Below are 27,974 nucleotides of genomic sequence, written 5' to 3' on the forward strand. Positions count from 1 at the left end.
AGTCTCTGGAGCGATGACGCATTCTGGAGGTGGACGGTGGTAATGGATACGCATGATGCTGCTGAACTGTGCACTTCAAAATGGATAAGACAGTAGATTTTGTGTTTATACAATAAACCCAGAAAAGACGTATGCTGTACCACAAACCCAGAATAGGTTTTATGGAGATTTTCTTGGTGTTTTTGTTGTTGTTTGAGACAGGGTCTGGCTGTGTTGCCCAGGCTGGAGGGCAGTGGCACAGTCATAGCTCACTGCAGCCTCAACCTCCTTGGCTCAGGGAATCCTCCTGCCTCAGCCTCCTGAGTAGCTGGGACCACAGGCGCACACCACCAGGCCTGGCTAATTTTTATTTATTTATTTATTGAGATGGAGTCTCGGTCTGTCAGCCAGGCTGGAGTGCAGTGGCATGATCTCGGCTCACTGCAACCTCCGCCTCCCGGGTTCAAGCGATTCTCGTCCCTCAGCCTCCTGAGTAGCTGGGATTACAGGCGCCTGCCACCAGGCCCAGCTAATTTTTGTATTTTTAGTAGAGACAGGGTTTCACCATGTTGGTCAGGCTGGTCTCGAACTCCTGACCTCGTGATCCGCCCGCCTTGGCCTTCCAAAGTGCTGGGATTACAGGCATGAGCCACTGCACCTAGCTATATTTTTATTGTACAGACAGAGGTCTCACTGTGTTGGCCAGGCTGGTCTCAAACTCCTGAGCTCAAGCCATCTATCACCTCGGCCTTCCAAAGTGCTGGGATTACAGGTGTGAGCCACCGTGCCCGGCCTACAAGGATTTTCATTCCTGCTTTGTCTAAAGTTGAAAAAGTTTTGGAAAATCTAAGCATCGTTTAATAGAGAATCGCTAAGTAAAATGAGGCAGCATCGTGGGTGGAATATCAGCACCAAAGCGCCAAGCCTTGTGGTTAAAGGTGGCAGACCATCTTGTCTTCTCAGCCCCTTTCAAGTCCCCTACTATATCAGAAAGGGTTGGCTGGTTGCTTTTAAAGCACGAGCCGCAGAATGGAGAGAATGGGCGACTGGAAGGCAGGCTGAGGGTGGTGAGGGGCCCTGCTGGCCAGTCAGAGAGGTAGCCTGGCACCCGTGGGGCAGGTGAGCTGGGAGCTGGAGGTGTGAGCAGCGTCTGCACAGAGCCTTCTCCTCTGTACGCTGGGCTCAGATCAGCGGGCTCAAGGGGTAGGCTGCCTCCTTGACTTCCAGGAGGCAGCAGCATGAGTGGGAGTCGAGGGAGGCTGTCGCAGGGCGGCCTGGGTGGGAGCAACAGGGTCGGTTTTAGCTGGTTCTACCCCGTGGGCCCTCCGTATCTGTCTGGGCCTGGGTGTGGGTGCATGGACGGGGACTGCTGCTCTGGGGAGGGAGTGTACCAGGTGCCAGAAGGGCAGGAGGAAGGCACGGCTGTCCCCCCACAGCAGCTGGAAGAAGGCTTGGGGGAGGAGGTGGTCAGGGAGCTCTTGTCTGCTGGCCTCAGCCACCCGTCGGGTGAGACCCAGGGCCAGGAAGACAGAGCTCAAAGGAGCCCTTCCCAGGCACCGCAGGCCTTGCTGCCTGTTGGCCCGCATGCTGCAGCCTCGCCCGTGGCCAGGCCCACCAGCAGGCCCGCCGGTTGGACACCTGGTCAGAGTGGGCTGGGGTCCATGGACGAGAGGTGTTGAGGGGGGCCTCTTCTGCACTCAGGATGTGGGGCTCGCTGCAGTGGGGGCTGTGGAAGGGCCCCTGCCTGGCTGGAGAGCTCAGCCTGAGAAGCAGGGCTTGCCCTCCCCGCACCCCATGTCCTCACTGCTTCCTGGTCCTGTAGCCCCTGGGTGTCCATCTTGGGTCAGGACCCACAGGAAGGCCAGGGAGGAGGATGGAGCAGGGCCTGGGTGGGGATCCGGGCCGAGGCCCCTGGGATAAGGGCATAGGAGTGACAGGGGGTCCCGTCAGAGGGTCCTGGATGCAGCATCCCTCCCTGGAAAGCCTGGGGTGTGGGCGTGACACATGCGACCCTGCGTCTCCCAGCCACATGCAGATGAGGATGCAAGAGCAGCCTTTAGACGACAGAGTTTATTTCAGACTCAGCCTCCACTCAGGCCCGGGGTTCCTGTGGCCACTGTCCAGTGAGGGCAGGCCACGTTCTCACAGTGCCCACCACCACCTTCTGGGAGTTCGCCTGCTGCTGCGCGCCAAGGGCCACGCTGGGACTGGATGCGCTAAGGAGGGGCTGCACAAGGGGCCTCCCCAGGTGCAGTGGGCTGAGGACAGTGTGTGACGGTCGCCGCCAAAAGCAGTTCTACTCTACCTGTTATTGCATTATACGCTGGTTAGACTCAGGTGGTGCCGGGTGCAAGCTGGAGGGGCAGTCTAGCGGGGCAGGGCGGGCACAGCTGTGAGGGGCCCTCGACATCCCTGCCTCCCCGCCGGCGTCGGGGCTCCCCTGGAGCACAAGCTGGGGAGGGCGACCCTTGGGCAGCTCCCCCTCCACACGCAGGCTTCAGGGCTCCGTCTTCCCACCCAGCTAGGCTTGGGTGGTGTGGGGAGGTGGCATTGAGGCTCTGCTGAGGTGAGTGCCCACCCCAGGTCCGTCCCACTGCATTGGCCCAGGCAGACCCCCGGGGGTATGCAAAGAGCCCAGGCAGACCCCGGGGGGTATGCAAAGAGCAGAAATGGGGCGAGTGGAGCCACCACGCCCTTTAATGTCCCCACGAGGGCCGGGCCCAGGCCCAACCCATCCCGGCACCCCCACCTGCACTCAGACCAGCCCTGGGGGCCCAGGATCACCCAGCCGCCAGAGGTGGGGGGGCCACACACAGGGTCCATTCCTTTCTTGCCGTTCCCCAGCTGTGCCCTCTCCCCACATCCTGTGCTGTGGACCCCGGAGCCTGGGCTCTTTCTGCCCTGGAGGTTGGGGAAGTCCTGGGTCAGCAGGGGTGGGCTCGGGCGTCCTCTTCACTGTGCGCGTGTGTTGGGGGCATATGTAGGTGTGTAATGAATGTGCGTGTGTACGCGTAGGTAAGGGTGAACTCTGCATGCACTGGCTTCCTCAGGTCTGTACAGGAAGTGGCTCCGTGCCCCCCGCCTGGCCCCCAGGTATTATTTTTTCCGGACCAGGAAGGCCACACCGAGAATCAGGGCTATGGCTGCCACGGCCACACCCCCAGCCACCAGCAGGGGGTTGAAGTTCTCACAGGACCAGGGACCTCGGCCCCCAGGCCCCCCACTGGCAGCCTCATCTTCCTCCGCCCCGTCCCCAGGACCCTTGGGCTCCGGGATTGCATCGGGACTGCTGGGGACCGTGGGGGCTGGCTTCAGGTTGCTGTGGTTGTTGAGAAGGGCAGGGTCGGCCTTGGCCGAGGTCTTCTTGGCAGGTGCCGTGGTGGGAGCTGCTGGCGGCTGCTGCTTCTCGGCTGGGGCCTCCTTCTTCGAGGGCTTGGTCAAGGGGGCTTTCCCATCAGCTGCCGGGGGTACCTTGGCCTCGGTGGTGGCCTGGGGCACCTTGGTGTCGGGCTTGGGGCTGCTGGCTGACTTCCCTCTGGACTCCATGGTGGGCGGGGCGTATGGGACAGGCAGGTGGCTGCACCAGAGGGGCTCAGGACAGTTTGTCGCCCCTGGGCATTCTATGGGCCTGGAGGGAGACACAAGGGAGGCTGCGTGCGGGTCCAGTCCCCCCTGTGCTGCCCCGACCACCTGGTCCCCAGGCAGCCCCTGCCCAGTTCTCTGGACTCTCTGGAGCCCCAGCTCAGGGGCCTCCCGTGGGCCTCTGACACTTCTCTTTCACGGCCTGGACTCCGTCTGTCCATGACCACTCCTCAAGGGGCCCCTCCAGCCGCAGAGGCAAGGGCCACGCACAGGTGGGAGGAGGTAGGGGACCCCACTGTGCTGCATAAAATGGCCCATGCAAATGCCACATCCTCCCACCAGCCGGGGGCAGGAGGCTCTTGGTGGGGAAGTAAGGATCAGGCCCAGAGAACTGGAAGGAAGAGCATTCTCCCCTCCAAGGAGGTGACCGGAGCCCCAGTGGGAGAGCTGACTGCATCCCCTCCTCAGGAGAGCATTCCTGCTTTGCAGAGATGGACACTAAAGCACGGAGGCTGTGACCCGGCCAGGGTCCCGGGGGGAGGAGGGCAGGGAGGGGCAGGAGCTGGGATCTCAGGCAGCCATCAAGGTGGGTGGGCCCACAAGAACCCAGACTTGAGAAAACTGGGGTGTCTCTCCAGGAAGTCAGCGTGGGGCTGTGCTTCCAAGGGCCGTCTGCCCCTCCCCAGCCTCTGGGGCCCCCTCCTCAGCATGGGCCGTGCCTGCCTCCAGCCCTGGAGCAGGGAGTCCTCGCCCAGCCCAGGGCTGTGCTGTCTCTGTGGGCAGAGGGTTCCTGGCGTTAAACAGGGTGGGCACATGCTGCACTTGGCCCGTGGGTCAGGGCGGAGGACAGGGTTCTGGGCTGTGGGAAAGGCGGTGCCCAGATTCTCAATGACCGAGGCAGAGGTGGGAAGGGCCCTGGGGGCCCAGCCGCCCTGAACGTGAGTGGGTCTTGCCCCAAAGCCCCAGAGGCCGCCTGTCTGCCTCTCCCAGGGAAGGATGAGAAATGCCCTCCAGACCTGCAGAGAAAGGGAGGCACGTTCCCCACCCCCCGCCAGGTGCACTGACCACACTGAAGGTCACCCGAAGGTCACAGCGTGATGAGGGCGTCTCCAGAAGAGGCCCAGCTGCTGCCACCTCCCAGGGAAGCCCAGCCGTCCCTTCACCCCTGCAGTTCTCGGGGGGCTCAGCTGCTGGGCATCAAGTTTGCAAAGAGCAGGCGGTCTGCCCCCCCAACCTCGCTATTTGTGGCACTTACATCCCGGCCGCCGCCTCCCTCTCCCGGGATCAGCTGCGCCCTGGAGAACTGGGGGGCCCGCGCGCAAACCCAGTGACCTTCAAGGCCCGGAGCCGCCTCCTCGCCCCGCAGGACGCCGCGCCCGCCCCGCCCCGCCGGGAGCCCCCCGCCTTACGCGTCCTCCGGCCTCCCCGGGGCTGCGCGCTCCTCCGCGGGATGACGGCGGCTGCGAACGCGGAGGAGAGCTCGGGAGTTTCCCACAATGCACTACTCCCGGCGCAGGAGGGCGGGGAGGGGGAGGGGCGACCGGGCCCCGCCCCGCCGGGAACCGTGGGATCCGCAAACCCAGCTCCGCCCTAGATCCAGGGGTAGAAACTTAGGGTCCGAGAGAGCAACTGCGGGGTCCAAGTCCCATCTGGGACTGCCAGAGGCAGGAGGCGGGTCCCGCTCAGCATCCCCTCTAGGCCAGGGCGCCCCTTGGTCGGTGGGTGACGGGGTCGGTGGGTAGGTGCGCAGGCCTAGCCCTGCAGTCTGAAGGGAGCCAGTTATGGGAAGAGGGGACTGCCCTCCCCCGCCCCCAAACAGACCCCCAGACAGACAGCAGCATCTACTTAGAATATTTATTTATCCTCTGACATGACAAGACACAAAAAGTTACAACTTCTTAAAACTCTTCAAAAGAAAAAAATATAATTCTGTAAGCAGCAGCAGCAGCTTCCAAGGTTCTGATGTGACGGGAGGGGCAGCTCCCAGGAGCAACCGTGAACTGGGGGGGTCCAGGCCTGAGCCCCAGGTAGTGTCGCTGGGAAGGGGCCTCTGTGGAGGGCCCCGGTTTTGGGGGCACAGCACCAGCACATCAGGGTCTGTCACCAACACGATCACATGGCCAGGGCGGGGCAGGGAGAGCTTCGGCTCACAGCAGGGATCGCCCGGTGGCAGGGGGATGGGGCTTCTGAAGTGTGGTCAGGGGCCTTATGCCCGGAGGCGGGAAGGATGGCGCTTCTGCAGTGTATCCAGGGGCCTTATGCAGAGGCTGAAAAAGGAGGGTGGGCCCTGAGAGGACTTGGGGGTGCGGCAGCTCCTGGCCCTCCCTCCAGAGCAGGGCAGGCACCCTCAGGCTCCACACTGGTCCCAATGCCCGCCCTGCTCCCTGGCCAATCCCAGGCCAGGGTGGAGGACTCAGGAGAGACCAGGCTGGGTAAGTAAGTTCCTGGACGGGGTCAACAGAGCCTGGGGCACACACAGCACACAGAGCGCCTGGCCACGGCGGGAAGGGGGGCAGTCCCCGGCAGCCCCATCCCCAAGGGCCAGGCCAGGTCCCCATAACACACACACGCATGCACACACACACATACACACACACATGCACACAGACCTCACAATCTGGGCCCCAGCCTGGGGTGGGAGCTGAGGAGCCCACCAGAAAGTCCCACAGTGGGTGGCGGGCTTGCCCTGAGAGTCAGACCCCAGGGCAACCCCTCACTTGGGATTCCTGGCTCAACAGAGAGGGCAGGAGACCCCAGTCCTCTTGCAAGGCTGGCCAGGGAGGCAGAGTCAAGTCCTGCCAAGGCGACAAGAGCGGCTGGGGAAGGACGGAAGGGCTGGAGAGCCACTTGGGTCCAGCAGATTCAATAAATAGGTTTGTGCAGGGTCCCTGTGTGGGCCAGGATGGCTGTGGAGACTGGAGCTGGTGGACTGGGGGTATGGTCCAGCCTGCCCGGCCCAGGCCCGGGGGCCCCCAGCCCAGAGACCAGCTCTGTCCCTGGGGGTGTTCAGGCCAGGGCAGGATTGGGGCAGGGGCTAGCTTGAGGAATGTAAAGATTTCTGCATTTTCTACATAAATAAGACATTGATCCCAACGGTGCAGGCAGCACCCCGGGGGGCTTGCGTGTGCACCACCTATGTGGACCCTGCACCCCGCCCCCTGCTGCCCCTGCCGACGGGAGGGCTGGGGAGGGGTCTTCCCTTGCTCCGTCCTGGGCTAGCTGCCTGGCTCCAGCCCCACACCGGCCCTGCCCGGCTGGCTGGGGTGGAGCAGGTGCTGGGCTCAGGCCTGGGGGTCCTGCAGCAGCCCCAGCAGGGACTCCGCGATGCCCAGGAAGTAGACCACCTGTGCGATGCCGAAAAGGGGCGCGATGACCAGCGCGCGGCAGTAGGCGCCCTTCAGGAAGGCCAAGGGGCCCTCGTGCCGCAGGATCTTCCTGTGGAGGAAGGACGAGAGGGTCAGCCCGGTACGCAGGCCCCCAGGCCCCACCCGCCGTGGGACCTCCCCACCTGGCACAGTCCAGGATCCCAGAGTAGGTGTCCTCGTTGACGCCTCGCTGAAGTGACTGGAGCCGCGTCTTCACCACTGCAAGGGGCGCTCGGGTCAGTGTGAGCCTGGCCAAGGGTTCAGTCCCGCCCCATCCCCAGCCGGGCGCCATCCCATGCACTGACCATCACAGGGGTTGACGGCCACAGCGGCGGCACTCCCAGCCACACAGCCGGCCAGGAAGGACACGTAGAAAGGCGACTTCTCCTCGGACGCCGGGCGGCCCAGCTGGTTCAGGTTGGCAAAGAGCGGGAAGTACACCACAGAGAAGGGGACATCCCTGTGGGGAGGGAGGTGGCCGTGGGGACAGGAGGTGGTGGGGTGGGCAGGCCGGCCTCCCCCTTCCCTCCCCCCACCCGCCCTGTGCCTCCTACCTGAGCAGCGTGGCCCCGAGTCCCTTGTAGAGACCGGCAATGCCGCGGCTCCGCAGCAGGTCGCGGGTCAGCTGGGTGGCCGTGGGCCGAGGGGCAGCTGGAGCCTCCACTGAGGGCTGGGCACCCCCATGGGCCGAGAGCTGGCCCTGGGCAGCCAGGATCTTCCTCTGGGCGGCTGGGGACAAAGAGGCTGCTGTCTCTTCTTCTGTGCGAACTGGGCAGGGGACACGCTCTGGCCCTCCCTGCGTCCCCACCCTCCCCTCGCCCTCACCTCTTCCTGCACCTCTGCCCTCTCCCCCTTCCCCCGCCCTCACCAATGCGCCCTGCATCCTGCAGCTGGATCTTCAGCATCTCCATGGGCGTGGTCACGATCACCTGGCAGGTGCCAGCCCCACAGCCCGCCAGCATCTCTTTAAGCAGGGTCAGCTTCTGCCTGTGGTAGGAGCGGGGCCGCAGTAAGTGGGAAGAGACAGGTCTACCTGCCACCCTCGGGGCTGCCCACCATGCCTGGGCGCAGAGGATGGTGGGAGCCGTGGAGGCAGATGCAGGCCTGTGGGGGTACAGCCCCCAGCCTCCGCCACTGCAGCAGCAGGCAGGGAGGAGACCGATGGACAGACGGCCCCACAGGCAGGAGCCTGGGGAGGGCAGTGGGGCTGTCTGAGACAAAGGAAAATGGGAAATTGGGGGTCAAGTGCCCCAAAAAGGGGCTGTCCTTGCAGTCCCCCTCCAGTGATGGGGGAGCTGGTCAGTGCCCTCAAGCCCTGGCTTGAGGGCAGCAGGCAGCAGCTGGGGGCCAAGGGCTGCCAAGCCAGAGCCCCACTGATTTGACATCTGCTTTGCTCCCCTGGTCAGGGGAAAGGAGGGAGGGTGCCCCACAAGGTCAAAGAAGCCCCAAGCAAGGGGCTGAAGACAGGCAGAGCCCCCAGGTGGGACCCAGCTGGCAGGGTGGACCCATCCTTTATCTGAAGCCAAAGACCCCTCGAGTGTCTGCCAGGCAGGACCCTCACCCGTCCTTAGAGAGCTGATGTCGGAAGAAGTCGTTGGCTGCCAGCTTGATGGCCTTCTCAGGGGTGACGAGGGTCAAGTTCACAGCAGCTCCTGTGGGGCAGGGGGTCAGCTGGGGGGACATGCTCGGTGGCCTGAGTGGGGAGGCGCTTGGCCAGGACTTGCCTCCTGGCTGGCAAAACCCTGTCCCAGTCACTCCTGGCCGCCATCTCCTGTTCTCTCACCCACATTTGGGCCTGGTGTGTGCCAGGTGGGGCGGGGCCAGGCAGGGATGGGGCAGCACCTCAGGCTCAGGTTCTCCCATGCCCACTGCAGCTCCATCTGTCTCTGATTCTGGGCAGCATATTGCTGCTCAGGGCATGAGGACCTCCCCGGAGCCCCTGAGCCCCTGAGGCCTCCCTAGGATACCTCTCCCTCCCTGGAGGACAGATGGTGCTTGTGCTGGCAGGGGGCTGGGGCCAGAGGTCACCGGAGTGTGTGGTCTGGACTGGGCCAGAGCTCGGGGGAGGCTGTGGAGAGCCCCCATCTCAGTGCCGAGGGCTCAGGGCTGGAGAGCTTCTGCCAAATCTAGGCTCTGGATTGTGTCCTAAGCTGCTTTGCGGTAATGCCCCTTACTCCCTCCCATCCCCAGCCACAAACGGGGTCCAGCCTGTCGCAGAAGGCAGAGGCAGCTGCGGCCACCAGAGAAGAGACAGATGTACCGTGGCATCCCACGCACCAGGCACTAAGTGGGGGTGGGGAGCTGCCACGGGAGAGGCTGAGAACTGCCACTCACCAGAGATCCAGTCCCCCCTGCACAGGCACAGCCCCCACAAACACGTCCACGCTCACACACCAGGCCCAGGCTGGTGCTACCCAGGCCTGCCCATATCGAGCCCAGCCGAGCCAAACCTCACCCCGGTACATGCCGAAGTAGCCCTCGGAGCGGACGGTCTTGATGAGGCAGTCGGACCTGTGGCCAAGGGGACAGGGTGAGCCAGGGCCAGCTGGGGCCAGCCGGAGGCCAGGGTCCCTGGACTGTCTAGGGCTGATAGAAGAGGCCAAGTCCTCAGCCCAGCCCCGACCCCAGTCCCGACCCACGTGGGATCTCCCCCAGGCCCGCCTGCCTCCCGTTTCCCTTCTGTCAAACAGGGTGGGGGGCACAGGAGCAGAGCCCCCGCCTCTCCTGCTGCCACATGCTGGGCCCACTCCCCGCGACCGCCCGGCACACTCACATGCTGGTGTACACGCGCTGGCCGTTCTGCTGGTTCTGCAGCCTGGTCTTGGCCAGGTCGATGGGAAACACGCAGGTGACACCGATCAGCCCGGCGATGCCGCCATTGATGAGCTTGGCTGGCAGGCTGCGTGGACAGGGGTGTCAGGACCGGCTTCCTTGACCATGGGTCAGGGTGGGGGTGAGGCACGCAGCCAGGACTGGAGTCTGACCTGATCTGCTTATCAGCCATTTAACTCGATTGCACCCAGGTAGGAGCCGAAGAGGTGGACGCCAGGCCAGGCGGGGTGGAGGTGGAGGTGGAGGAGGCCTTGAGGGAGGGTGGGACCCAGGGGGGTTGGGTAGTGCTCCACCTTCAGGGGGATTTCCAGGCGTCAGCAACCGCCACTTCTGTCCTAGAAGGATGAGGGGATGGGAATGAGTGAGGGTGGGGCCACCCGAAGAGTAATCCTCCCCCAGCCTCCCTCTCTCACGCAGCCCCTCACCCACCACCCCAGACTGGAGCCGTCACTGCGTCCTGAGGGTGCAGCAGCGGGAGGCACCTGCCACCCAGTCCCATGCTCACCCCTGGGACCACCTGGCTTCCTTTCAATCCCCCCCTCCCCACCGCCAGCGTCTTCCCAGCCAGCCTCACACACCGCTCACGCTCGGGCTCACGTGCACCCCGGCCAGCTCCGGCTTTTAAAGGGCCAGGCACCTCTGGGGGCAGTGCCAGGGGCCGGGGCCAGGGTGCCTACCGGAGCACCTCGACCTGGACAGCTGTGGTGACCATCCCCCACATCCTTCAGCACAGAGAGAGCAGCAGCCGGCACCTGCCCCCTTCGAGCTAGGGGCTGGGGTCCCGGGCGCCCTAAGACCCCCCGACCTGGGCTCAGCTATCCCAGGTATGGCTCTCCTCCCATGGCAGCTCCACCCAGGGCCTGCAGAGCTCCTCCCCACGATGCCCACACCCTCCACAGCCAGCCCCTTGCCCCTTCCTCCCCTCCACCCCTCCCAGGAGTTTCACTCATGGACACACAGAAGCCAGTGATGGGACCCCTGGAAGCCTTGGGGGTGGGGGATGGCTGGCCTTCTGAGGCCCCCTGTGGCTGGCACCCCCATCCACTACAGAGGAGGGGAGGACAGGCCTCTCCCACTAAGCAGCAAGGCTGGGGAGCCACAGCCAGCCTCAGGGGCCTCCCATAGGGTCATGGCCATAAAATCCCAGCTTCGGGGGCCTTTCCCCCCTCCCTGGGCCCCCCAGAGGCCAGCTGTTTCGCCCACCCGCAGCACCGTTGCCCAGGGCCACGCGGCTGGCTCACACCCACAGATCCTCAGGGACTCGTAACCTTCACCTCGGCTTTCCAGGGCTGGGCCATCCACCACCGACCCCCGCTCCGCCACCTGCCCGCTGGTCCTGCTCTCACTCTGCCCCAGGCACTCACTCTGGATGGCTCTTCCACACTCCAGCCCAGCACTCACACAGAAGGGGAAGCTGCCGGGGGAGGAGGCGAGGGGCCGCAGGGATTGGCCGTGGGGCGGGGTGGGGCGGGCTTGGGTGGGGGGGCACTTTCTCTTTCACTTTGGGCAAGCAGAGGCTTCCGGCAGCCTTGAGAGATGAGCAGGGGTGGGTCTGACTCAGGCTGACCTGGCACAGCGAGGCCACCCACCGACAGGGACCTCAGCGCGTGGCCACCACACCCCCGGCACACATGTGTTCCTGTCTGCTGCCTGTGGGTTGAACCCTACAGCATTTCTTGGCCTGGATCTGTCTAGGGCTGGTACTCTGAGGATGAGGCTTTCTCCGGGCCAGGGTACCCTGTATGTACCTGGACAGGGAATCCGGTGCTGTGGAGCAGAGATGGGCTAACACCCACTCGTGTCTGTGGGATCTGTGTCTGCTAGGGGCAGATGCATGTCAGGGAAGCCTCATGCTGGGCCACAAAAAAAGGCCTGCTGTCCACAGGGAAGAGCTAGCTGGGTGTCAGAGGCCACTGGTGCCACCCACAGGCCCTGCTCACCTGGCAGGTCCAGAGGGCACACGAGCTGGCACGCCCAGAGCCCTCTGCCCCACCACCCGTCCCACTCAGGGCTTCACCATCAGACCTGCCTTTCCCTGCCTCAGCCAGTGGTGGTGACAAGCTGACCTCTGAACTTCGACCTGATCCCTGCTAGCCCCCCCTCCCCCGCCACCCCACTCTTCGGGTGCAGACTGGCCACAGCTCTCCGGGCTGCCCTGGGCCCTTCATCTGCACTCTAGTCCCTCCCAGGGGTGTACCCTGGCCCTCCAGGGACTGAGCAACCCCCTTCCTCCTGGGAGCCTATCTCCAGTCTGGGATGAGGACACCTGCATGATAGGGGCAATCCTGGAAGTCAGGCCGACCAAGGTGGGGAGCGGCCATTCGTCCCAAGAAGAGAAGCAGGCCCAGAGATCCCAGGGCGGAGAGGCAGGCCTGGGCCCGCACGTCACCCAGTGCAGCGGAGAGGAGCTTCTGGGTGGAGAATGATGACAGTGAGGGGCTCTGCCTGGGGAAGAACCGGCAGGGGTTCCCTCTGAACGCCAACCCCGCCTTTCTCTGTCCTCACTCGGCAGTTCCCACCCCTGGCTTATGAGACAGCTGGCCAGGGCCCTCCCCCTGCACTGATGTTGCTATAGAAACCCTGCAGCCCCAGCCGGGCCCCGGGCTGTGAGCCGTCACTGTCCCCCCTTCATAGTCAGGTAAACTGAGGCCACAGGCAAGCCAGGGAGACAGCAGGAGAGCAGAGACCACCCCACAGGAAGATACCGCTGCTTCCGAATCGGCAGGGGTAAAATCCTCCACCCAAGAAGCCGCCAGGCTCCTCCTACCCCCAAGAAAGGCAATGGGGGTGAGGCTCCGAATCTCGCCGGCGGCTCCCCATTCAATCTCCCGCTGTCCCCGTCCTCTTGGGGCGGTGCTTTCTATCCTGCTGGCTGGAGGGTCCCGGAAGGGGACTCCAACTGCGCGATGCCTCGGCCAGAGGACAAAGGAGAAGCGGGTTGGGGGCCGCTCTCTGCGCTCGGAGGCCGGCTCAGGCCCCTGCCCTACTGCTGGGGCTCAGCCGACCGCTCCGTCCTCCGCCTGGCCACCGCGACTCCGGCCACGCACGTGTCCACAGATGTCCGGTGAACTCCCACGTGTGCGTCCCACACGGGTCGGCCTTTCTTCCTTGGGCTCGAGCCCCAGACACCCACCCTCGGAGACACGTATGTGCGGGGAGCGCGCCCGGAACCGTCGGGGCCGAGCACGGCGTCTCACGCCAGAGCAGCCGCGGATCGGAGCATCCGCTGGTCCAGGACCCCCGCTCCCGCCCGCCAGGCCACGTTGTTCGGGCAGCTGTCACCTCCCTCGGCCGCCGCAGCACCTCTCGCCCCCGCAGCCCGGCCGCGTTCGGATGGGCACAGCAGAAGGGGGCCGCCGGGCAGACACTCACCACGCTCGCCGCCGCCGCCGCGCTCGCCTGCCCGCCCCGCGCTCGGCCAGCACCTAGGCGGGGAGGCGCGTCCGCTCGGCGCCGCGCGCGCTCCGCCCTCGGCCTCCTCCGGGCTTCGGCTCCCCCTCCTGGCCGTCGAGGCTACTGCGCCCAGCCAGGCCACAGCCACGCGCCCACCCGCCCCCTGGCCGTGGGTTCCCCCGGGCAGGGTGGCAGTTCTGCGCGCAGAGGCCGGGCCGCGCGTCCCCAAGGTCCTTTCTTGGTTTCCGGGCCTCAGGCCCCTGCAGGCACAAGGACCCGCGGGGCGCGGGCAGGTGGCAGAGCGCCGGTGGATGAGGGTGCCCTGGGGGAGGCGTGGCCTCCAGGGCAGACACAGGTGCTCCGTGGAACTGCTGGGCCAGCGCAATGGAGAAGTGGAGGCACAACCCCACCCGCCGAACAGCGACTTTGTATCCAAAGCACCCCACTTGGGGCTGGGCGCAGTGGTTCACACCTGCAATCCCAGCACTTTTGGAGGCCGAGGCAGGCAGATCACTTAAGGTCAGGAGTTCGAGACCAGCCTGGCCAACATGGTGAAACCCCATCTACTAAAAATACAAAAATTAGCCGGCGTGGTGGCAAGTGCCCTAGTCCCAGCTACTTGAGAGGCTGACGCAGAATCGCTTGAACCTGGGAGGCAGAGGTTGCAGTGAGCTGAGATCATGCCACTGCACTCCAGCCTGGGTGACAGAAACTCCATTTAAAAAAAAAAAAAGCCCACGTGGGTTACTTTGTAGCACAGCACCTCCCTCCCAGGAAGATGAGGACCCACAGGAGGCCCCAGGCACAGTGGGAGAGGACAGGACCAGGATGTGGGGCACCTGTGCACACAGGCCTCCCTCCCCGCAGGGGCCAGGCCTCTACCCCACCACCCTCCGCCCTCCAACGGCTTCTCCATCCAACAAATAAATCAAGCTCTGAGGTGAAAGAAACAGTGCAGTTTTGTTGCTCACAGGGACCCGTCCCCACACACTGGAGAGACTTGAAGGTGGGGGCTCTGCCCATCCACTGGGGAATATCTGGGCCAGCCTAAAAGTCTGTGGGGCCTAGGCCTGGGCAGGCTCTGGGGGCTGTGGAGCCGAGGAGCCAGGCAGAGCGGCGTCCTTGGGGGCCAAGCCCGTGCGTCGGATGCCGTCCTGGTACTTGCGGCGGCCGAGCTCCAAGACTGTGCGCACCTCTTCAGCCACGTCCTGCCGGTCACTCTGCTCCAGGGCCTGCACCAGGAGCCCCACAGCCCCTGGCTGCCCAGCCTGGCGCTCAGCCCAGGAGAAGAGCATGTGACGGATCTGCTCATCCAGATCATCCCTGCAGGCAGAGGATGGGCGACAGAGGGGTCCTGTCCACCTGCCCAGGACCCCCCACCACACTGCCTCGGAGTGTGGGGGAGTTCCCGGCTCCTGGGGCCAGCTGCGGCCAGACCTTTCCTTTCCAGCCTGGTGTTTGCCCTTCCCCCACCTCCCCTGGAAGAAACTTCTGTCAGAATCAGGTGGGCCCTCCAGGCAGCCAGGGCTCAGCCCTGGGGCTGGCAGCCAGCGGGCAGTGGGAGCCTCACCGGAACTCGTGCCGGATGCGCTGCACCTCCCGGTAGGACACCCCCAGGTGCAGGGCCACGGCTGGCCAGTCCAGACCCAGGCGCCCAGCCACACTCAGCAGGTTGCTCTGCGTCAGAAAGCCGGTCTCGGCATCTCCCAGATTCAAGGGTGCCAAGGAGAGGCCAGCCCCCCGCCGTGGCCCCTCGGACCCCCGAAGTCTCTGTTGGAAGGAAAAAGTGCAGTAAGCCCTGGGCTCCACCCCCAACTCCACCACGTCACCCTGGTCACACCTGGGCCTCGGTCCTGCCCCGCCCCTCTGCTGTCCCTCAGTCCCACCGGCAGCTTGATGGGCAGAGTGGCCATCCACAGGGCATCTGCGCCCTTCCTCTGCCGGGCAGCCTCAGCCTCCTCGGGCACCTGCACAGGCACCGCGCCACGGTAGAAGGACACCTGAAGGGGCATCGAATGGGGTTCGGAGTTCGGTCCTCTGCCCAAGCGGCCTGGGGGGCCTCTCCCCTCACCCACTCCCCTCGCCCACCTGGCCCCGCACAGCCTGAGCCTCCCGGTCCAGGGTGGTGGTCACGTATACCTCCTTCACATTCTTCAGGTGCGAGTAGAAGACAAAGCAGATTCTGCCCTCCACGCAGTCAGGGCGGTCTAGGGGGCAAGGGTGGGCTGAGCAAGGAGGGCTCGGGGAGGACGGTAAGGCTCCCCGTCCAGGACAGGGAGGGCCTATCAGCATCCACGCAGTCAGGGCGGTCCAGGGGGCAGGGGTGGGCTGAGCAAGGAGGGCACGGGGAGGACGGTAAGGCTCCCCCTCCAGGACAGGGAGGGCCTACCAGCATCCACGCAGTCAGGGCAATCCAGGGGGCACGGGTGGGCTGAGCAAGGAGGGCACGGGGAGGACGGTAAGGCTCCCCCTCCAGGACAGGGAGGGCCTATCAGCATCCACGCAGTCAGGGCGGTCCAGGGGGCAGGGGTGGGCTGAGGAATGAGGGCACGGGGAGGACGGTAAGGCTCCCCCTCCAGGGCAGGGAGCATCCACCAGCATCCCTACCAGCATCCACGTCGATGCCGCGCTCGAAGGCTGCAAAGAACTCTTCGCCCTCGAACATCTCCACCGTGTCAGAGGGCTCGGGGCCCCGGTACCGCTCCAGCAGCCGCCGAAGGGTGGCGTCCACCTGCGGGGAAGCCCGTGCAGCTCAGGACCCAAAGCTCTGCACCCCACCCCAGCCCTCTGGTCGCCACCCTGCTGCCCTCCGGCCCGTGCCCCCACCTTGTTTCGGGGCAGGCACTGCAGCAGGACCTGCTCAGGGTCCCGGCGCCGCTGCAGAGCGATGAGGTTCACACGGTGCAGCCGCAGCCGCTCCCAGGCCTTCCGAGCCAGGCCTCCCACACAGTTCTTGGTGGTGTACCAGAGCCAGTACCTGGGAGAGCTGGGGGTGAGGAGGGCTGTACGGACTGGGGGAGGGGGGCTCAGAAAGCTGGGGGGCACTGACCAGGAGAAGTGTGTGACCTGGAAGCGTGCGTACAGGTGGGTGAGCTCCAGGACCACCTGAGCTGTGATGTCATCCCAGGTGGCTGCAGGAGGGGCCCAGTACAACAGGTGCAGGCGGGAACGGTCCAGACTGAGGCCTGGGGATGGGAGGGGCAGCGAGCTGAGGCCTCCTGGCCGGAGACCCCCTCCACCCTATGGCCACAGGTCCAGGTATGCCCCATGGCTGCCTCTCACCTGTGATGCCAGAGGGCAGAGGCAGCTGCACGGTGACCGGTCGGAGGAAGCTGGGGGGACCGCTCTGTGACAGGCACAGCAGGGGGCTCACTGCAGCCTCTGGTTCTCCCAGGAGGGCCTGCAGCTCTCGGCCAGCCATGCGCACCACCTGGGGCAGACAGGCCCCCTGAGCACCTGCCTGTGGGCTGAGGCGCGGCCTGCCACCCTCAGTGCTGTCCTGGCCATACCTGCATGGAGACTCGACGAGGCTCCTCAGTGGCCCCAGGGGGGAAGATGACTTTGACCCCAGGATGACCCGAGGAGCACAGCAGTGTCCCCTCCGGTGGCACCAGGCAGGCATTGGACACAGGGCGGGAAACCACAAGGAACCAGGAGAAGTGGGGCACCTGGCAGTGAGCCCAGAGCCGCTGGGATGGGGGGAGAGAGGAGGTCACAGGAGCCTGGGTCAGGGCACAGCCAGTCAGGGACACAGGGAGCAGGATCCAGGAGAGACGGGACAGGGTGGAAGTTGCCAGGGACACAGGGTAGCAGGATCCAGGAGGGACGGGGTGGGGTGGAAGGTGCCAGGGACACAGGGAGCAGGATCCAGGAGAGACGGGGCGTGGTGGAAGGTGCCAGGGACATAGGGAAGCAGGATCCAGGAGGGACGGGGCAGGGTGGAAGGTGCCAGGGTGAGGCTCTGGGCAGAGGTGCACGGCTCAGGGCAGCAGCTCTCCACTCGCCACCAGCAGGCCTGGGTGGCCCTCACCTGGGGTGCCTCTTCCTCCAGGTAGGTCTCCAGGTCACCCCAGCTGTTGTCATTCCGGGTCCTGACCACCACTTCACGGCAGCGCCGGGCCCGCGGTGGGGTGAAGAGCAGCCACAGCCCCACATCCTGCCAGACAAGGATGGTGTGAGCGCTGGAGCCATGCCCTGGCCCGCACACTTGCCCCCCACCATGCCCGGGCCCGCACACTGCCCCCGCCACGCCCTGGCCATGCCTGCTGGAAGGCCACCCCATGGGGCTGCAGCTCCAGCACATGGCTGAGCAGGGCGTCATGAGGACCCAGGGGGACGAGGCCTGGCTCCGGCAGCAGCAGCCGATAGCGGATGGTGATGGGGGTGGCGGTGGCTCCCGCTGGGAACTGCAGGCGGATGCCACAGGCTAGGGTCACTGAGCAGCCTCGAGGGGTCACAGGAAAGCTGAGTGAGGAAGGAGCGAGCAACAGGTTAGACCCAGAAGGGCCTACGTGTTGGAGCCTGGACCCAGGAACTCTGGAGAAGGTGTCGGAGGGGCCAGAGTGACAGGCAGACAGACTCCCCTCCAGCCCCCTCAACCCACCCCATACCTGTCCAAATCTGAGGTCAGGAACAGTCTGGGCATTTCTGGAATGAGGGCTGCCACTGTGCAGGGGACAGACATGTGCTCAGGACAGTGAGGAGACTCATGTCCTATCCCAGGTCTGCCCCTTCTAGCACCAAGCCTACCTGGTGAACTCGGGGCGTCTGGCGAGGCCTCACCCAGGGGGTTCCCCTGCAGGCGCACAAAGGGGGCGTCTAGCAGCTCAGGGGGCAGGTCCCGGAGCTGGTTGTCCCTCAGGTCGAGCCGGGTGAGGAGTGGAAGGCGGGCCAAGTCAGCTGGCACAGAGGCCAGGAGGTTGCTGTGCAGGACAAGGAGCCGCAAGGACCGAAGTCCCGCTGCGGGCAGGTGCTGGCTTAGGCTTGGCACCAGCCCAGCCCACGGCGCTGGGACACTCCTGCTGCCGCCTCCCAGAGCAGCTGTTTCAGACTCTCCTCCACAGCTGGACTCAGAGAACTCTGACAAAGCCACTGAGGGAGTCTCAAAGGCCAGGGAGGTGGAGGGACAACCAAGAGGCAGCTGTGGACCAAGCCTGTGGGTGCAGAGGCCCCTGCAGAAGACAGGCAGGCTTCAGGGACCCTCCCGTGGGGCCAGTGTGTCGGGGCGCAGGGGCTACTCACCCAGAGAGGCCGGGAGGCTCTGCAGCCGGTTGGAGGCCAGGTTGAGCTCCAGGAGGCTGCCCAGGCCTCCAATCTCAGGAGGTAGCGTGTCCAGCAGATTCTGAGAGAGATCGAGGCGCTGCAGGGTGGATAGGGCCCCCAGTGCTGGGGGCAGCGTCTGCAGGCGGTTGTGTGTCACTGTGAGGAAGGTGAGGGCGGGGAGGGCCCCCAGAGCCTCAGGCAGCTCAGAGAGGCAGTTGTGAGACAGCAAGAGCGCACCCAGACCTCGCATCTGCAGGACACAGGCCGGCAGTGTCTCCAGGCTGTTGAAGCTCAGGTCCAGGTGGGCCAGATGGGCCAGGCCACTCAGACCAGCAGGCAGGTTGGTCAGGGCACCCCGGAGACAGGCACCCAGTGTGTCCCGGCGTTGCCCTCCTGGGAAGGGGGGAGGCGGATGTGGCCCTCAGAGCCAGGGTCCGAGGTCCCAGATCGACCCTGCCAGCCAGAGAAACAGCTGCTCGAGAGGCACAGACCTCCCACCCCACCCCCACCCCAGCCAGACAGGGACAGACAGACAGAAACACCGGAGAGGTGCCCGCAAATGGAAGGAGGCAGGGGTGGAGACCACCAGCTCATCTCAGATGACAACCATCACCCACAACCTTCCCCAGGAACAACATCTGCACTGTGGTCTGGAGAGACCCCCACTGGACAGCGTCAGGGTCCAGGAGCCAGGGCCCAGCCAGCCCCACACTGGGGGTGGTGATCACCGAGGATGGCGATGGGGCTGGACAGGACCAAGAGCAGAACATTTCACACCTGGGGAGCTGGGAGGGGCGGCCTGGAGCTGGGGCTGGGACTGGGGTTTGCCTTTGAGAACATGCAGCAGAGGCAGGGCAGAGCGAGAGATGGAGACAGGGCCCAGAACAGGTGGAACTCACCTTTGAGGACCAGGGAGCGGAGGCAGGACAGGCTCTGAGGCAGCTGGGCCAGGGTGGCCTCCAGCAGCTGAGGGTCCTCGTGAGTGCTCAGACGCAAGAATTCCAAATGCAGCAGCTGAAGAGGCTGCTGGACACACAGGTGCAGCAGCTGCTGGCAGCCCCCGGGGTACAGGTCCAAGCTCAGCCGGTTGCCGCCCAGGAAAGGCAGCGCCCTGGACCCTGCGTCCGAATCCCCCGAAGCATCTCCTGCGGCAGCAGCTGCCTCCAGCTCTGGCCCCTCCACCGTTGCAGCCATCGCCCACCGACGGTCCTTGGAGGCCAGACATGTCCCAGCACGCAGGCAGGCCTGTCCAGGCAGGGCCCGGGGAAGCTGCAGAGGCAGGAGGAGGAGTGAGCGGGAGCCGGGGTGGGCCCTTCTCTTTGGGGAAACAGGGACTCTGGATGGAGTGGGGAGCTCTAGAGCCAGGCCATCTGGGCCTGGGCTGCAGAGTGGGGGAGACCTTGTGGTCACCCTGAACCCCGGACGCCTGGGTCACCACTGGAAAGAGGGTTGGGGAATGGGACCGCCATGGCTCGCAGGAGCACCGGGCAGGGAGACCTCGCTATGAGCAGCAAAGCCGGGGTAGTGAGGCTTCAGTCCTGGTCCTGGAAATCTGGCCAATGGAGCCGTGGAGCTGCGAGGTCATAGGGGCTGTTCCCCAGTCCTGGAAATGAGTCCCCCTTCTATTTACATCCGTTTTACCAGGAAGGCCGTGACCCTCCCCTACCGCGGGGGTGACTGCGCCCCGAAAGTCAGGGAAGCCGTGTAAGGGTGAGGGCCTGGGGCGTGAGCCATTGGGCAGCTTCGGGGTCCTGGGGCCGGGACCCCAATTCGTGAGCCCCGGAGGAAACCTCTCCCGGCCTTTCCAGTTCGGTCCACTGGGGAGGGTGGTGCACCGCGCACCGCTCAGACGGCGTGCGGGGCGGGCCCCAGCCCCGAGGCAGGCTCGGGATCCCCCGGGCGTCGGGGATGGGAACGGCCCCCAGCCTCCCAAAAGCAAACGTGTTCCCGCAGCCCCCTCCGCCCGCCCGGGCCGGCGCGTACCTGCGCTCCAGGCGGCGCGCAAAGGGTGGCTGCTCAGCGGGCGCTCGGGGCCTGGGATCCCGCCGGCGCGTTTCTGGGTGGGCGGGGACTGCAGACCCCGCCCCTTGGGCCCCGCCCCGTCGGAACTCGCCCCCTCCGCCGGGCTGGGGTCCACGGGGGAGGTCTCCCGGCTCCTCCCCGACCCGCCTTCCCTCCGCCTGTTGCAGCCCCGGAGACGCGGACGCGACCCGTCCATCTGCCGAGCCGCCCGCGCAGCTGCGCTCGGCTTCCTGTTAGTCCGCGGGGTCGGAGTCGTACAGCCTCCCCCGCCCGGAAGGCCACGAAACCCGCCCTTTCCGAGGTTCTCGGGGCCCCGGGCCGCTCCGAGGCAGACCCGGCCCCAGGTGCGTTCCCAGGCCGGGGTGACGGGGGTACTCTTGCCGCTGCCCCGCACCCACCCCTGCTACAAGCCGGAACAATTGCAGTGTCCTTCCCAAACCAGCCCAAACGGCCTCCTCCGGGAAGCCTGCCGGGACCTCCTCTCTGGGCCTGCAGAGACCCTTCCTTTCGAGCCGTCACTCTGGGCCAGAAGCAGTGAGCCTCCTGGCACTGTCTCCTTCAATCGCGCAGGGGAGAAGGAGGCGTTAAGAGATAAAATATTGAGCGGGCGCGGTGGCTGACGCCTGTAATCCCAGCACTTTGGGAGGCCGAGGCGGGTGGCTCACGAGGTCAGGAGTTTGAGACCAGCCTGGCCAACATGGTGAAACCCCGTCTCTACTAAAAATACAAAAATTAGCCGGGCGTGGTGATGCGCGCCTGTAGTCCCAGCTACTCAGGAGGCTGAGGCAGAAGAATGGCGTGAACCCGAGATGCGGAGGTTGTAGTGAGCCGAGATGGTGCCACTGCACTCCAGCCTGGGAGACAGAGCAAGACTCCGTCTGAAAAAAAAAAAAAAATCAGATATTGCCCGAGGCCCTGTAGCTGGTGAGGGTCAAACCCAAGAACCTGAAATCTGCCCTGTCCGCCTTCCCCACCAACATGATACCCCCGAGCGGGCCTGTGCTTTATTCACCAGCTTCCTCGCCCAGGAGAGCAGGTGCTTAGTGGGGGAACAGACACCACCAGCTATGCCTGCTTCTTTCCTGAGGTCATATCAGCGGCTCCTTCTTCCTTCCATTTCCCAGCTACCACCATCCCTCCCTCTGGGACAGGCAGGTCTCTTCCAGGCCTCCCTGCTTCCATTCACCCCAGCCCCTTCCACGTAGGGCCTGGAGGGATCTTTTTTTTTTTTTTTTCTTTGAGATGGAGTCTGGCTGTGTCCCAGAGGCTGGAGTGCAGTGGCGTGATCTCAGCTCACTGCAAGCTCCACCTCCAGGGTTCACACTGTTCTCCTGCCTCAGCCTCCTGAGTAGCTGGGACTACAGTCGCCCACCACCACGCCCGGCTAATTTTTTTGTATTTTTAGTAGAGACGGGGTTTCACCGTGTTAGCCAGGATGGTCTCAATCTCCTGACCTCGTGATCCACCCGCCTCGGCCTCCCAAAAGTGCTGGGATTACAGGTTTGAGCCACCGCACCCGGCCAAGAGATCTTTTTAAAAACCAACCACAGGCCTGATGCTGTGGCTTACGCCAGTAATCCCAACATTTTGTGAGGCTGAGGTGGGCGCATCACTTGAGGTCAGGAGTTCAAGCCCAGTCTGGCCAATATGGTGAAACCGTGTGTCTATTAAAAATACAAAAATTACCCAGGTGTGGTGGCAGGCGCCTGTAATCCCAGCTACTGGGGAGGCTGAGGCACGAGAATGGCTTGAACGCGGGAGGCAGAGGTTGCGGTGAGCTGAGATCTCGGCACTCCACTCCAGCTTCGGTGACAGAGTGAGACTCCCTCTCAAAAAAAAAAAAAAAAAAAACAGGCTGGGCGCCGTGGCTCGCATCTGTAATTCCAGCACTTTGGGAGGCCGAGGCGGGTGGATCAGGAGGTCAGGAGATCGAGACCATCCTGGCTAACAAGGTGAAACCCTGTCTCTACTAAAAAATTAGCTGGGCGTGGTGGCGGGCGCCTGTAGTCCCAGCTACTCGGGAGGCTGAGGCAGGAGAATGGCGTGAACCCGGGAGGCAGAGCTTGCAGTGAGCTGAGATCGCGCCACTGCACTCCAGCCTGGGCTACAGAGCAATACTACGTCTCAAAAAAATAAAAAAATAGGCCGGGCGTGGTGGCTCACGCCTCTAATCCCAGCACTTTGGGAGGCCGAGGCGGGTAGATCACGAGGTCAGGAGATCGAGACCATCCTAGCTAACACGGTGAAACCCCGTCTCCACTAAAAATACAAAAACTTAGCCTGGCGCGGTAGCGGGCGCCTGTAGTCCCAGCTACTTGGGAGGCTGAAGCAGGAGAGTGGCATGAACCTGGGAGGCGGAGGTTGCAGTGAGCCAAGATCACGCGACTGCACTCCAGCCTGGGCGGCAGAGCAAGACTCAGTCTCAAAAATAAATAAATAAATAAAATCCACTTATAACTGCTGCTCCTCAAAGTGTAAATTCAGGGCAACTTGAATCTATGTTCCCAGGACGCAATCCTCAACACTGGCCCACATAAACTACTCTGTATTTATATTAAATTTGTCTTAGCATCTACCTTTTAGGTAGGTACTTGAAATCTGAAAATACGCTGAATGAAAAAAGCCAGACACAAAAGGCAAAATACTGTATTATTTCAGTCTTACGGGGTGCTACAGTTGTCAAAATCATAGGAAGAGAAAGTAGAATGTGTTTATCAAGGGTGGGGGAGCAGGGAATAGGGACTTTAATAGGTACAAAGTTTGTTTGGGATAATAAAAAAAAAAGTGAGATGGGGCTGGGCACAGTGGCTCGTGCCTGTAATCCCAGCACTTTGGGAGGCCGAAGTGGGAAGATCACTTGAAGTCAGGAGTTTGAGACCAGCCTGGCCAACATGGTGAAACCTCGTCTGTACTAAAAATACAAAAATTAGCCGGGCATGGTAGTGGGTGCCTGTAATCCCAGCTACTCAGGAGACTGAGGCAGGAGAATCGCTTGAACCCAGGAGGCAGAGGTTGCAGTGAGCCAAGATCTCACCAGTGCACTCCAACCTGGGGAACAGTGGGACTCCTCAAAAAAAAAAGAAAAAAAAAAGTTGGGGACGGGCGCGGTGGCTCACGCCTGTAATCCCAGCACTTTGGGAGGCCCAGGTGGGAGGATCGCTTGAGCCCATGGTGGACAACGCTGTCTCTACCAAAAAATTTTAGCCGGGTGTGGTGGCACACGCCTGTGGTCTCCGCTAGGAGGCTGAGGTGGGAGCATCACCTGAGCCCAGGAAGTTGAGGCTGCAGCGAGCTGTGATCGAGCCACTGCACTCCAGGCTGGGCGACAGAATGGGGCCCAGTCTCAAAAATTACAAAATAAGAAAAGTCCCATTGTTCCCAAGATGGTTTCCCGCCTTTACCCCAGACGTGTGACCCTGAGCAAAAAAACCTTTCTGTACCCAACTGCCTCATCTATAAAATGGGGGTAATGATAACGAGGCCACAGAAGGCGACTGTGAAGTCGAGTTCCAGTGCTTGACGTATACACACCCCAGGGTTTGCACTGTTGTTAGAGCCCAGCGGGAGCTGGCGCTGCCTGCTAACACGTTAGATACCTGCATCTGACCCTGTTCCTGGTGCTCGCCCGGGATATTGGCAGGGTTGGCTCCTTCTCATCTCTCAGCTCGAGCTTTCTCAGGCTGCCCAGAGGACCAAGTCTCCCTCTGTCCCTGTCCTTCGGATCGCCTCCTTATTCACCTCCTGCGTCCTCGCACAAGAACTCAAGTCCTTAGGAGGCAGGGCCAACCCTGTTCCCTCCCAGGACCCGAGAATGTAGCAGGGTCCCTGAGGTGCTGATGTCCACATGGACACCGAGGTCAGTTCTGGGCCAAAGCGGCCAGCGCAGGGGCTGACCACTCAGAGCTCACTCCTCCCAGGGGTGAGCGGGCGACGCTGCCTCACGTCATTGTCCTGCCCTCCAAGGCTCGCGCTCCCTCTGACAGGATGCCCTGACACCGCAGTGCGGGGGCGGCCTCCCAGATAGGGCCACAGTCGCTAAGTCCGAGGCGGCTGGCTCACCTCACTGAGCCCGGCTGGACGTGGGACCACCGGTCGCCGCGGCCAGGGAACCACCAAGGAGTCAAGGCGAGCCTACAGCCAGCAGCTTCTGCCCGGGCCCACCGGCCGTTCCGCGTAGGCCCGCGGCGCAGGCCACTTCCGGCAGCGGTGCACCACGGGACTTGCAGTTCGCTGGCAAAGGTTGAGTCCCGGGCGTGGCGGCCGCGCTCCATGTTGGAAGCTGTAGGCGCCGCGTGGCATGCTGGGGGTGCTAGGTACCGAAGGCAGATGCCGTCCCTTTGGACTCGCTTCGTCCATCGCCCCCACGAGTTTCGGTGGCCCTTCGCCCCACGCTATAAGAGCAGTCACTTCCGGAACTGCTGCCCTTCGCCTTTGCCGCGAAAACTGCCTGACGGGGGCTGGGAAGGGGGAGGGGGAAGGAGTCAACGGCGTCTTCCCCGTCGTCATTGGCTGAGCGCCTCGTGACGTCACTCTGAGGCGCCTCATGCGGCGCCGCGCACGGGTCCCAGAGGCTTCTGGGTAGCGGTTTACCCCCGCCCCTTGCGTCGGCGCCTTCCTTTTCCTCCCTGACGCCACCGAGGTCGCACGCGTGAGGCTTCTCCGCCGCTGCCGCAGACGCCGCCGCGTGAGTGTGGTGACCGGGCCCGGGGTGCCGGCTGGGGACGCGGAGTCCGTGGGGATGCGGGGTGGGCGGCGGGGTATTTCTGGGACGGAGGCCTACGGGCCGAGCCACGCGCGGCCTCGCCCGGCGGCCCCGGGATGGGCCGGCAGGAGGCCGCCGGGGTAACTCCGCCGTCGCGTCCTCTCCGCCCGCCTCAGGATGCGCTACGTCGCCTCCTACCTGCTGGCTGCCCTAGGGGGCAACTCCTCCCCCAGCGCCAAGGACATCAAGAAGATCTTGGACAGCGTGGGTATCGAGGCGGACGACGACCGGCTCAACAAGGTAGCGGCCGCCCTTGCCCCGCAGCCGCCGTGGGGCCCCAGTGTCCCATACAGGCGATTCTTCTGCCTGATCCGGCCACATGCTGGAGGGTTCGGGGAGAGGCTAGTTTCAGTCTAGTTGGCGATTTCTTGGATAGAGAAGTAAGCCGGGCGGAGGTCGGGCGCGGTGGCTCACGCCTGTAGTCCCAGTACTTTGGGAGGACGAGGCAGGCGGATCATCTGAGGTCAGGGGTTCGAGACCAGCCTGGTAAACATGTCGAAACCCCATCCCTACTAAAAATACAAAAATTAGCCGGGCGTGGTGGTGGGTGCCTGTAGTCCCCCTACTTGGGAGGCTGAGGCAGGAGAATCGCTCGAACCCGGGAGATGGAGGTTGCACTGATCGTGCCACTGCACTCCAGTCTGGGCGGCAGAAGGAGACCCTGTCTCAAAAGGAAAAAAAAAAAAAAAAAGCAGTGTGGGTACGAGGCAAAATCGTGATTAACAAGCTTTGGAAGTTTAATACCAGTGAGCTGCGTAAGATTGCTTTAAAAAAAAAAAAAGCAGTCCTGGTGCATGGCTCACCCAGCTTTGGGAGGCCATGGCGAGTGGATTATTGGAGCCTTGAAGTTCGAGACTAGTCTGGCAAACATTGCAAGACCCGGTCTCCACAAAAAAAAAAAAAAATAGTTGGAGGCAGTTGTGCACATCTGTAGTCTCAGCTACTCATGAGGCTGATGCGGGAGAATCATTTGAGCCTGAGAGGTCAAGGCTGCACTGAGTAGTGATTGTGCCACTGCAGTCTGACAGAACCAGGCCTCGTCTCTAAAATACAATAAAAAATTAGCCAGGCTTGGTTGCTCATGCCTGTAGTCCCAGACTGAGGTGGGAGAGTCGCTTGAGCCCGGGAGGTCAAGGCTGCAGTGAGATCCCACCACTGCACTCCAGCCTGAAGTCAAAGTCAATTTCATTGCCAGCTTATTTTGCCCGTGTTGAAGATACCTATGAGTAGTAAACATAAGTAGTGAGATGCCGTGTGTCCTTTTGTCAGTCCTAAGTCTAAGAAAGCTAGTGTCCACTTATGTTTATATCACTTCCCAAGTGAGGCTGGTGGCTCCCTTTGGGCAGTGCAGGTCTGGAAACTTCAGGGCCTATTCCCATGTGGGGAACCCAGTCCTGTTGTGACTGGAAGGGAGAGGGCCAGGGATACAATCGTACATTCCTGATAACAGCCCTGTGATTGTCTGCTTCAGGTTATCAGTGAGCTGAATGGAAAAAACATTGAAGATGTCATTGCCCAGGGTGAGTTGATGTGGACGGGCTTTCGTTTGTTTTTATGGTCCATCCTAATCCCTGCGGGTCCATCTGTGGCCTGCCAGGTTTCGCTTGTGGACTAGAGCACCCTAGAAGCCTCACACGAGGAGTGAGCAGGGCTCCAGTGGGCTCACGTCATGAGCGCTTCTAGACACTCTCAGGAGCAGGGCAGCAGGGGGCACCCTGTGTTCTCAGCGGACGTTTAGCTGGCCCTGCCTCTTAAGCCTGACTGCTCCTAAACCTGAGGCCATTCCCCAGGATTTCTCTGAAGCTTGGTGTCTGGAGAACTGAGTTCACGTCAGCAGTCCTTACCACATGCTTTCTGTGAGGGGGTTGGGGGCAGGGACTGAGGGTGCCAGGGATGTCCACAGGCTCCTTGCCTCTTTGTTGGGCAGATGGTTTTTTGTTGGCGTCAGCTGAGCTGGTGGAACTTGTTTGGAAGTTGAGCTGTTGGGGCAGCTGTTCTTGTTTTCCATGCATGTGACCAGGACAGGGCCAGCTCAGCAAACGGGCCAAGCCATGAGCACAGCGTTGTGGCCAGAGATGTGGATACTGGGGCAGCGCACTCATTCCCTACCTAGTTATGAACATGTCTGTCCAGTGGACCTCTCAGGGTGGAGGTGGGGAAAGTGGGCAGGCAGGCAGTGTGGGCCTAATTCCTAGAAGGCAAGTCCCTGGATAGGAAAGGTGGGGAAGAGAAGTCCCCGTTGAGGAGTGGCTCAGGGAGGGAGTGTTCAGGAAGAACGGGAGACACTGGCATATGGTGGGTCCAGATATGTTGGGTGCCGTGTGCCATCTCTGGTGCCATCTAACTTACCTGTGGAACAGCCTCCCAGGCTGGGCAGCTGCTCAGGTCTCACCTCTCTGCTTTCTGTAGGTATTGGCAAGCTTGCCAGTGTACCTGCCGGTGGGGCTGTAGCTGTCTCTGCTGCCCCAGGTTCTGCAGCCCCTGCTGCTGGTTCTGCCCCTGCTGCAGGTAAGTGGTGGCCTGGTGAGTGGGCAAGGGGCTGGGGCTCAGACGGTGTTGCTGCAGTGGGGTCTTCATGGGGGGACTGGCCTGGCACTTGGGCAGTGCTCACCATACCTCTCCTCTGTTCCACAGCAGAGGAGAAGAAAGATGAGAAGAAGGAGGAGTCTGAAGAGTCAGACGATGACATGGGATTTGGCCTTTTTGATTAAATTCCTGCTCCCCTGCAAATAAAGCTTTTTTACACATCTCTCAAGTATTCCATGAGCACTTTGTCA

General features: G+C 63.0%; 5 protein-coding genes and 1 non-coding gene across 39 annotated transcripts; 3 read left to right on the forward strand and 3 right to left on the reverse strand.

Annotated features, from left to right (window-relative positions):
* Nucleotides 1-2,034: 2,034 nt before the first annotated feature.
* CEND1 (cell cycle exit and neuronal differentiation 1) lies at nucleotides 2,035-5,053 on the reverse strand. Of its 2 annotated transcripts, none has more exons than XM_016920054.4 (2): nucleotides 4,971-5,053; nucleotides 2,035-3,607 (listed from the first exon to the last, which is right to left on the reverse strand). In XM_016920054.4, exon 2 carries the CDS (start codon nucleotides 3,523-3,525, stop codon nucleotides 3,076-3,078), a length of 450 nt encoding a protein of 149 aa, XP_016775543.1. In that variant the 5' UTR covers nucleotides 3,526-3,607; nucleotides 4,971-5,053; the 3' UTR covers nucleotides 2,035-3,075. The 2 variants fall into 2 exon arrangements, with proteins under 2 accessions (XP_016775543.1, XP_001150340.3); XM_001150340.7 differs by lacking the exon at nucleotides 4,971-5,053 and adding an exon at nucleotides 4,817-4,906.
* A 348-nt stretch (nucleotides 5,054-5,401) lies between these two features.
* On the reverse strand, nucleotides 5,402-13,218 carry SLC25A22 (solute carrier family 25 member 22). 8 transcript variants are annotated; one of them, XM_016920047.3, is made up of 10 exons: nucleotides 13,131-13,218; nucleotides 9,911-10,093; nucleotides 9,700-9,825; nucleotides 9,382-9,437; nucleotides 8,488-8,578; nucleotides 7,795-7,913; nucleotides 7,481-7,655; nucleotides 7,232-7,386; nucleotides 7,070-7,145; nucleotides 5,402-6,996 (listed from the first exon to the last, which is right to left on the reverse strand). In XM_016920047.3, the coding sequence occupies exons 2-10, from the start codon at nucleotides 9,928-9,930 to the stop codon at nucleotides 6,843-6,845; spliced, it is 972 nt and encodes a 323-aa protein (XP_016775536.2). In that variant the 5' UTR covers nucleotides 9,931-10,093; nucleotides 13,131-13,218; the 3' UTR covers nucleotides 5,402-6,842. The 8 variants fall into 8 exon arrangements, with proteins under 8 accessions (XP_016775536.2, XP_016775539.2, XP_054517823.1 ...); XM_016920050.4 differs by lacking the exon at nucleotides 13,131-13,218 and adding an exon at nucleotides 12,806-12,922; XM_054661848.2 differs by lacking the exon at nucleotides 13,131-13,218 and adding an exon at nucleotides 11,507-12,909.
* Nucleotides 12,540-14,101, forward strand: PANO1 (proapoptotic nucleolar protein 1). The gene has a single exon (XM_054661852.2). It carries the CDS (start codon nucleotides 12,540-12,542, stop codon nucleotides 13,185-13,187), a length of 648 nt encoding a protein of 215 aa, XP_054517827.2. The 3' UTR covers nucleotides 13,188-14,101.
* Nucleotides 14,093-24,884, reverse strand: PIDD1 (p53-induced death domain protein 1). Of its 26 annotated transcripts, none has more exons than XM_063783659.1 (17): nucleotides 24,495-24,617; nucleotides 20,834-21,313; nucleotides 19,313-19,682; nucleotides 18,393-18,806; nucleotides 17,901-18,110; nucleotides 17,762-17,816; nucleotides 17,414-17,615; nucleotides 17,182-17,307; nucleotides 16,661-16,840; nucleotides 16,434-16,581; nucleotides 16,201-16,336; nucleotides 15,978-16,128; nucleotides 15,759-15,882; nucleotides 15,291-15,358; nucleotides 15,038-15,151; nucleotides 14,722-14,921; nucleotides 14,093-14,474 (listed from the first exon to the last, which is right to left on the reverse strand). In XM_063783659.1, exons 3-17 carry the CDS (start codon nucleotides 19,605-19,607, stop codon nucleotides 14,216-14,218), a joined length of 2,682 nt encoding a protein of 893 aa, XP_063639729.1. In that variant the 5' UTR covers nucleotides 19,608-19,682; nucleotides 20,834-21,313; nucleotides 24,495-24,617; the 3' UTR covers nucleotides 14,093-14,215. The 26 variants fall into 26 exon arrangements, with proteins under 26 accessions (XP_063639729.1, XP_063639723.1, XP_063639736.1 ...); XM_063783653.1 differs by having other exon boundaries at nucleotides 15,240-15,358; XM_063783666.1 differs by having other exon boundaries at nucleotides 15,240-15,358; nucleotides 18,393-18,866.
* Nucleotides 24,877-27,947, forward strand: RPLP2 (ribosomal protein lateral stalk subunit P2). The gene is made up of 5 exons (XM_001149567.8): nucleotides 24,877-25,119; nucleotides 25,314-25,437; nucleotides 26,669-26,717; nucleotides 27,607-27,705; nucleotides 27,832-27,947. Exons 2-5 carry the CDS (start codon nucleotides 25,315-25,317, stop codon nucleotides 27,906-27,908), a joined length of 348 nt encoding a protein of 115 aa, XP_001149567.1. The 5' UTR covers nucleotides 24,877-25,119; nucleotide 25,314; the 3' UTR covers nucleotides 27,909-27,947.
* Nucleotides 26,753-26,886, forward strand: LOC112204900 (small nucleolar RNA SNORA52). Its single transcript, XR_002938646.3, has one exon. It is a non-coding gene; the product is annotated as a small nucleolar RNA SNORA52 (small nucleolar RNA).
* Nucleotides 27,948-27,974: the final 27 nt, after the last annotated feature.

Source organism: Pan troglodytes, chromosome 9 (assembly GCF_028858775.2).
Source record: "Pan troglodytes isolate AG18354 chromosome 9, NHGRI_mPanTro3-v2.0_pri, whole genome shotgun sequence".
Classification (NCBI taxonomy): domain Eukaryota; kingdom Metazoa; phylum Chordata; class Mammalia; order Primates; family Hominidae; genus Pan; species Pan troglodytes.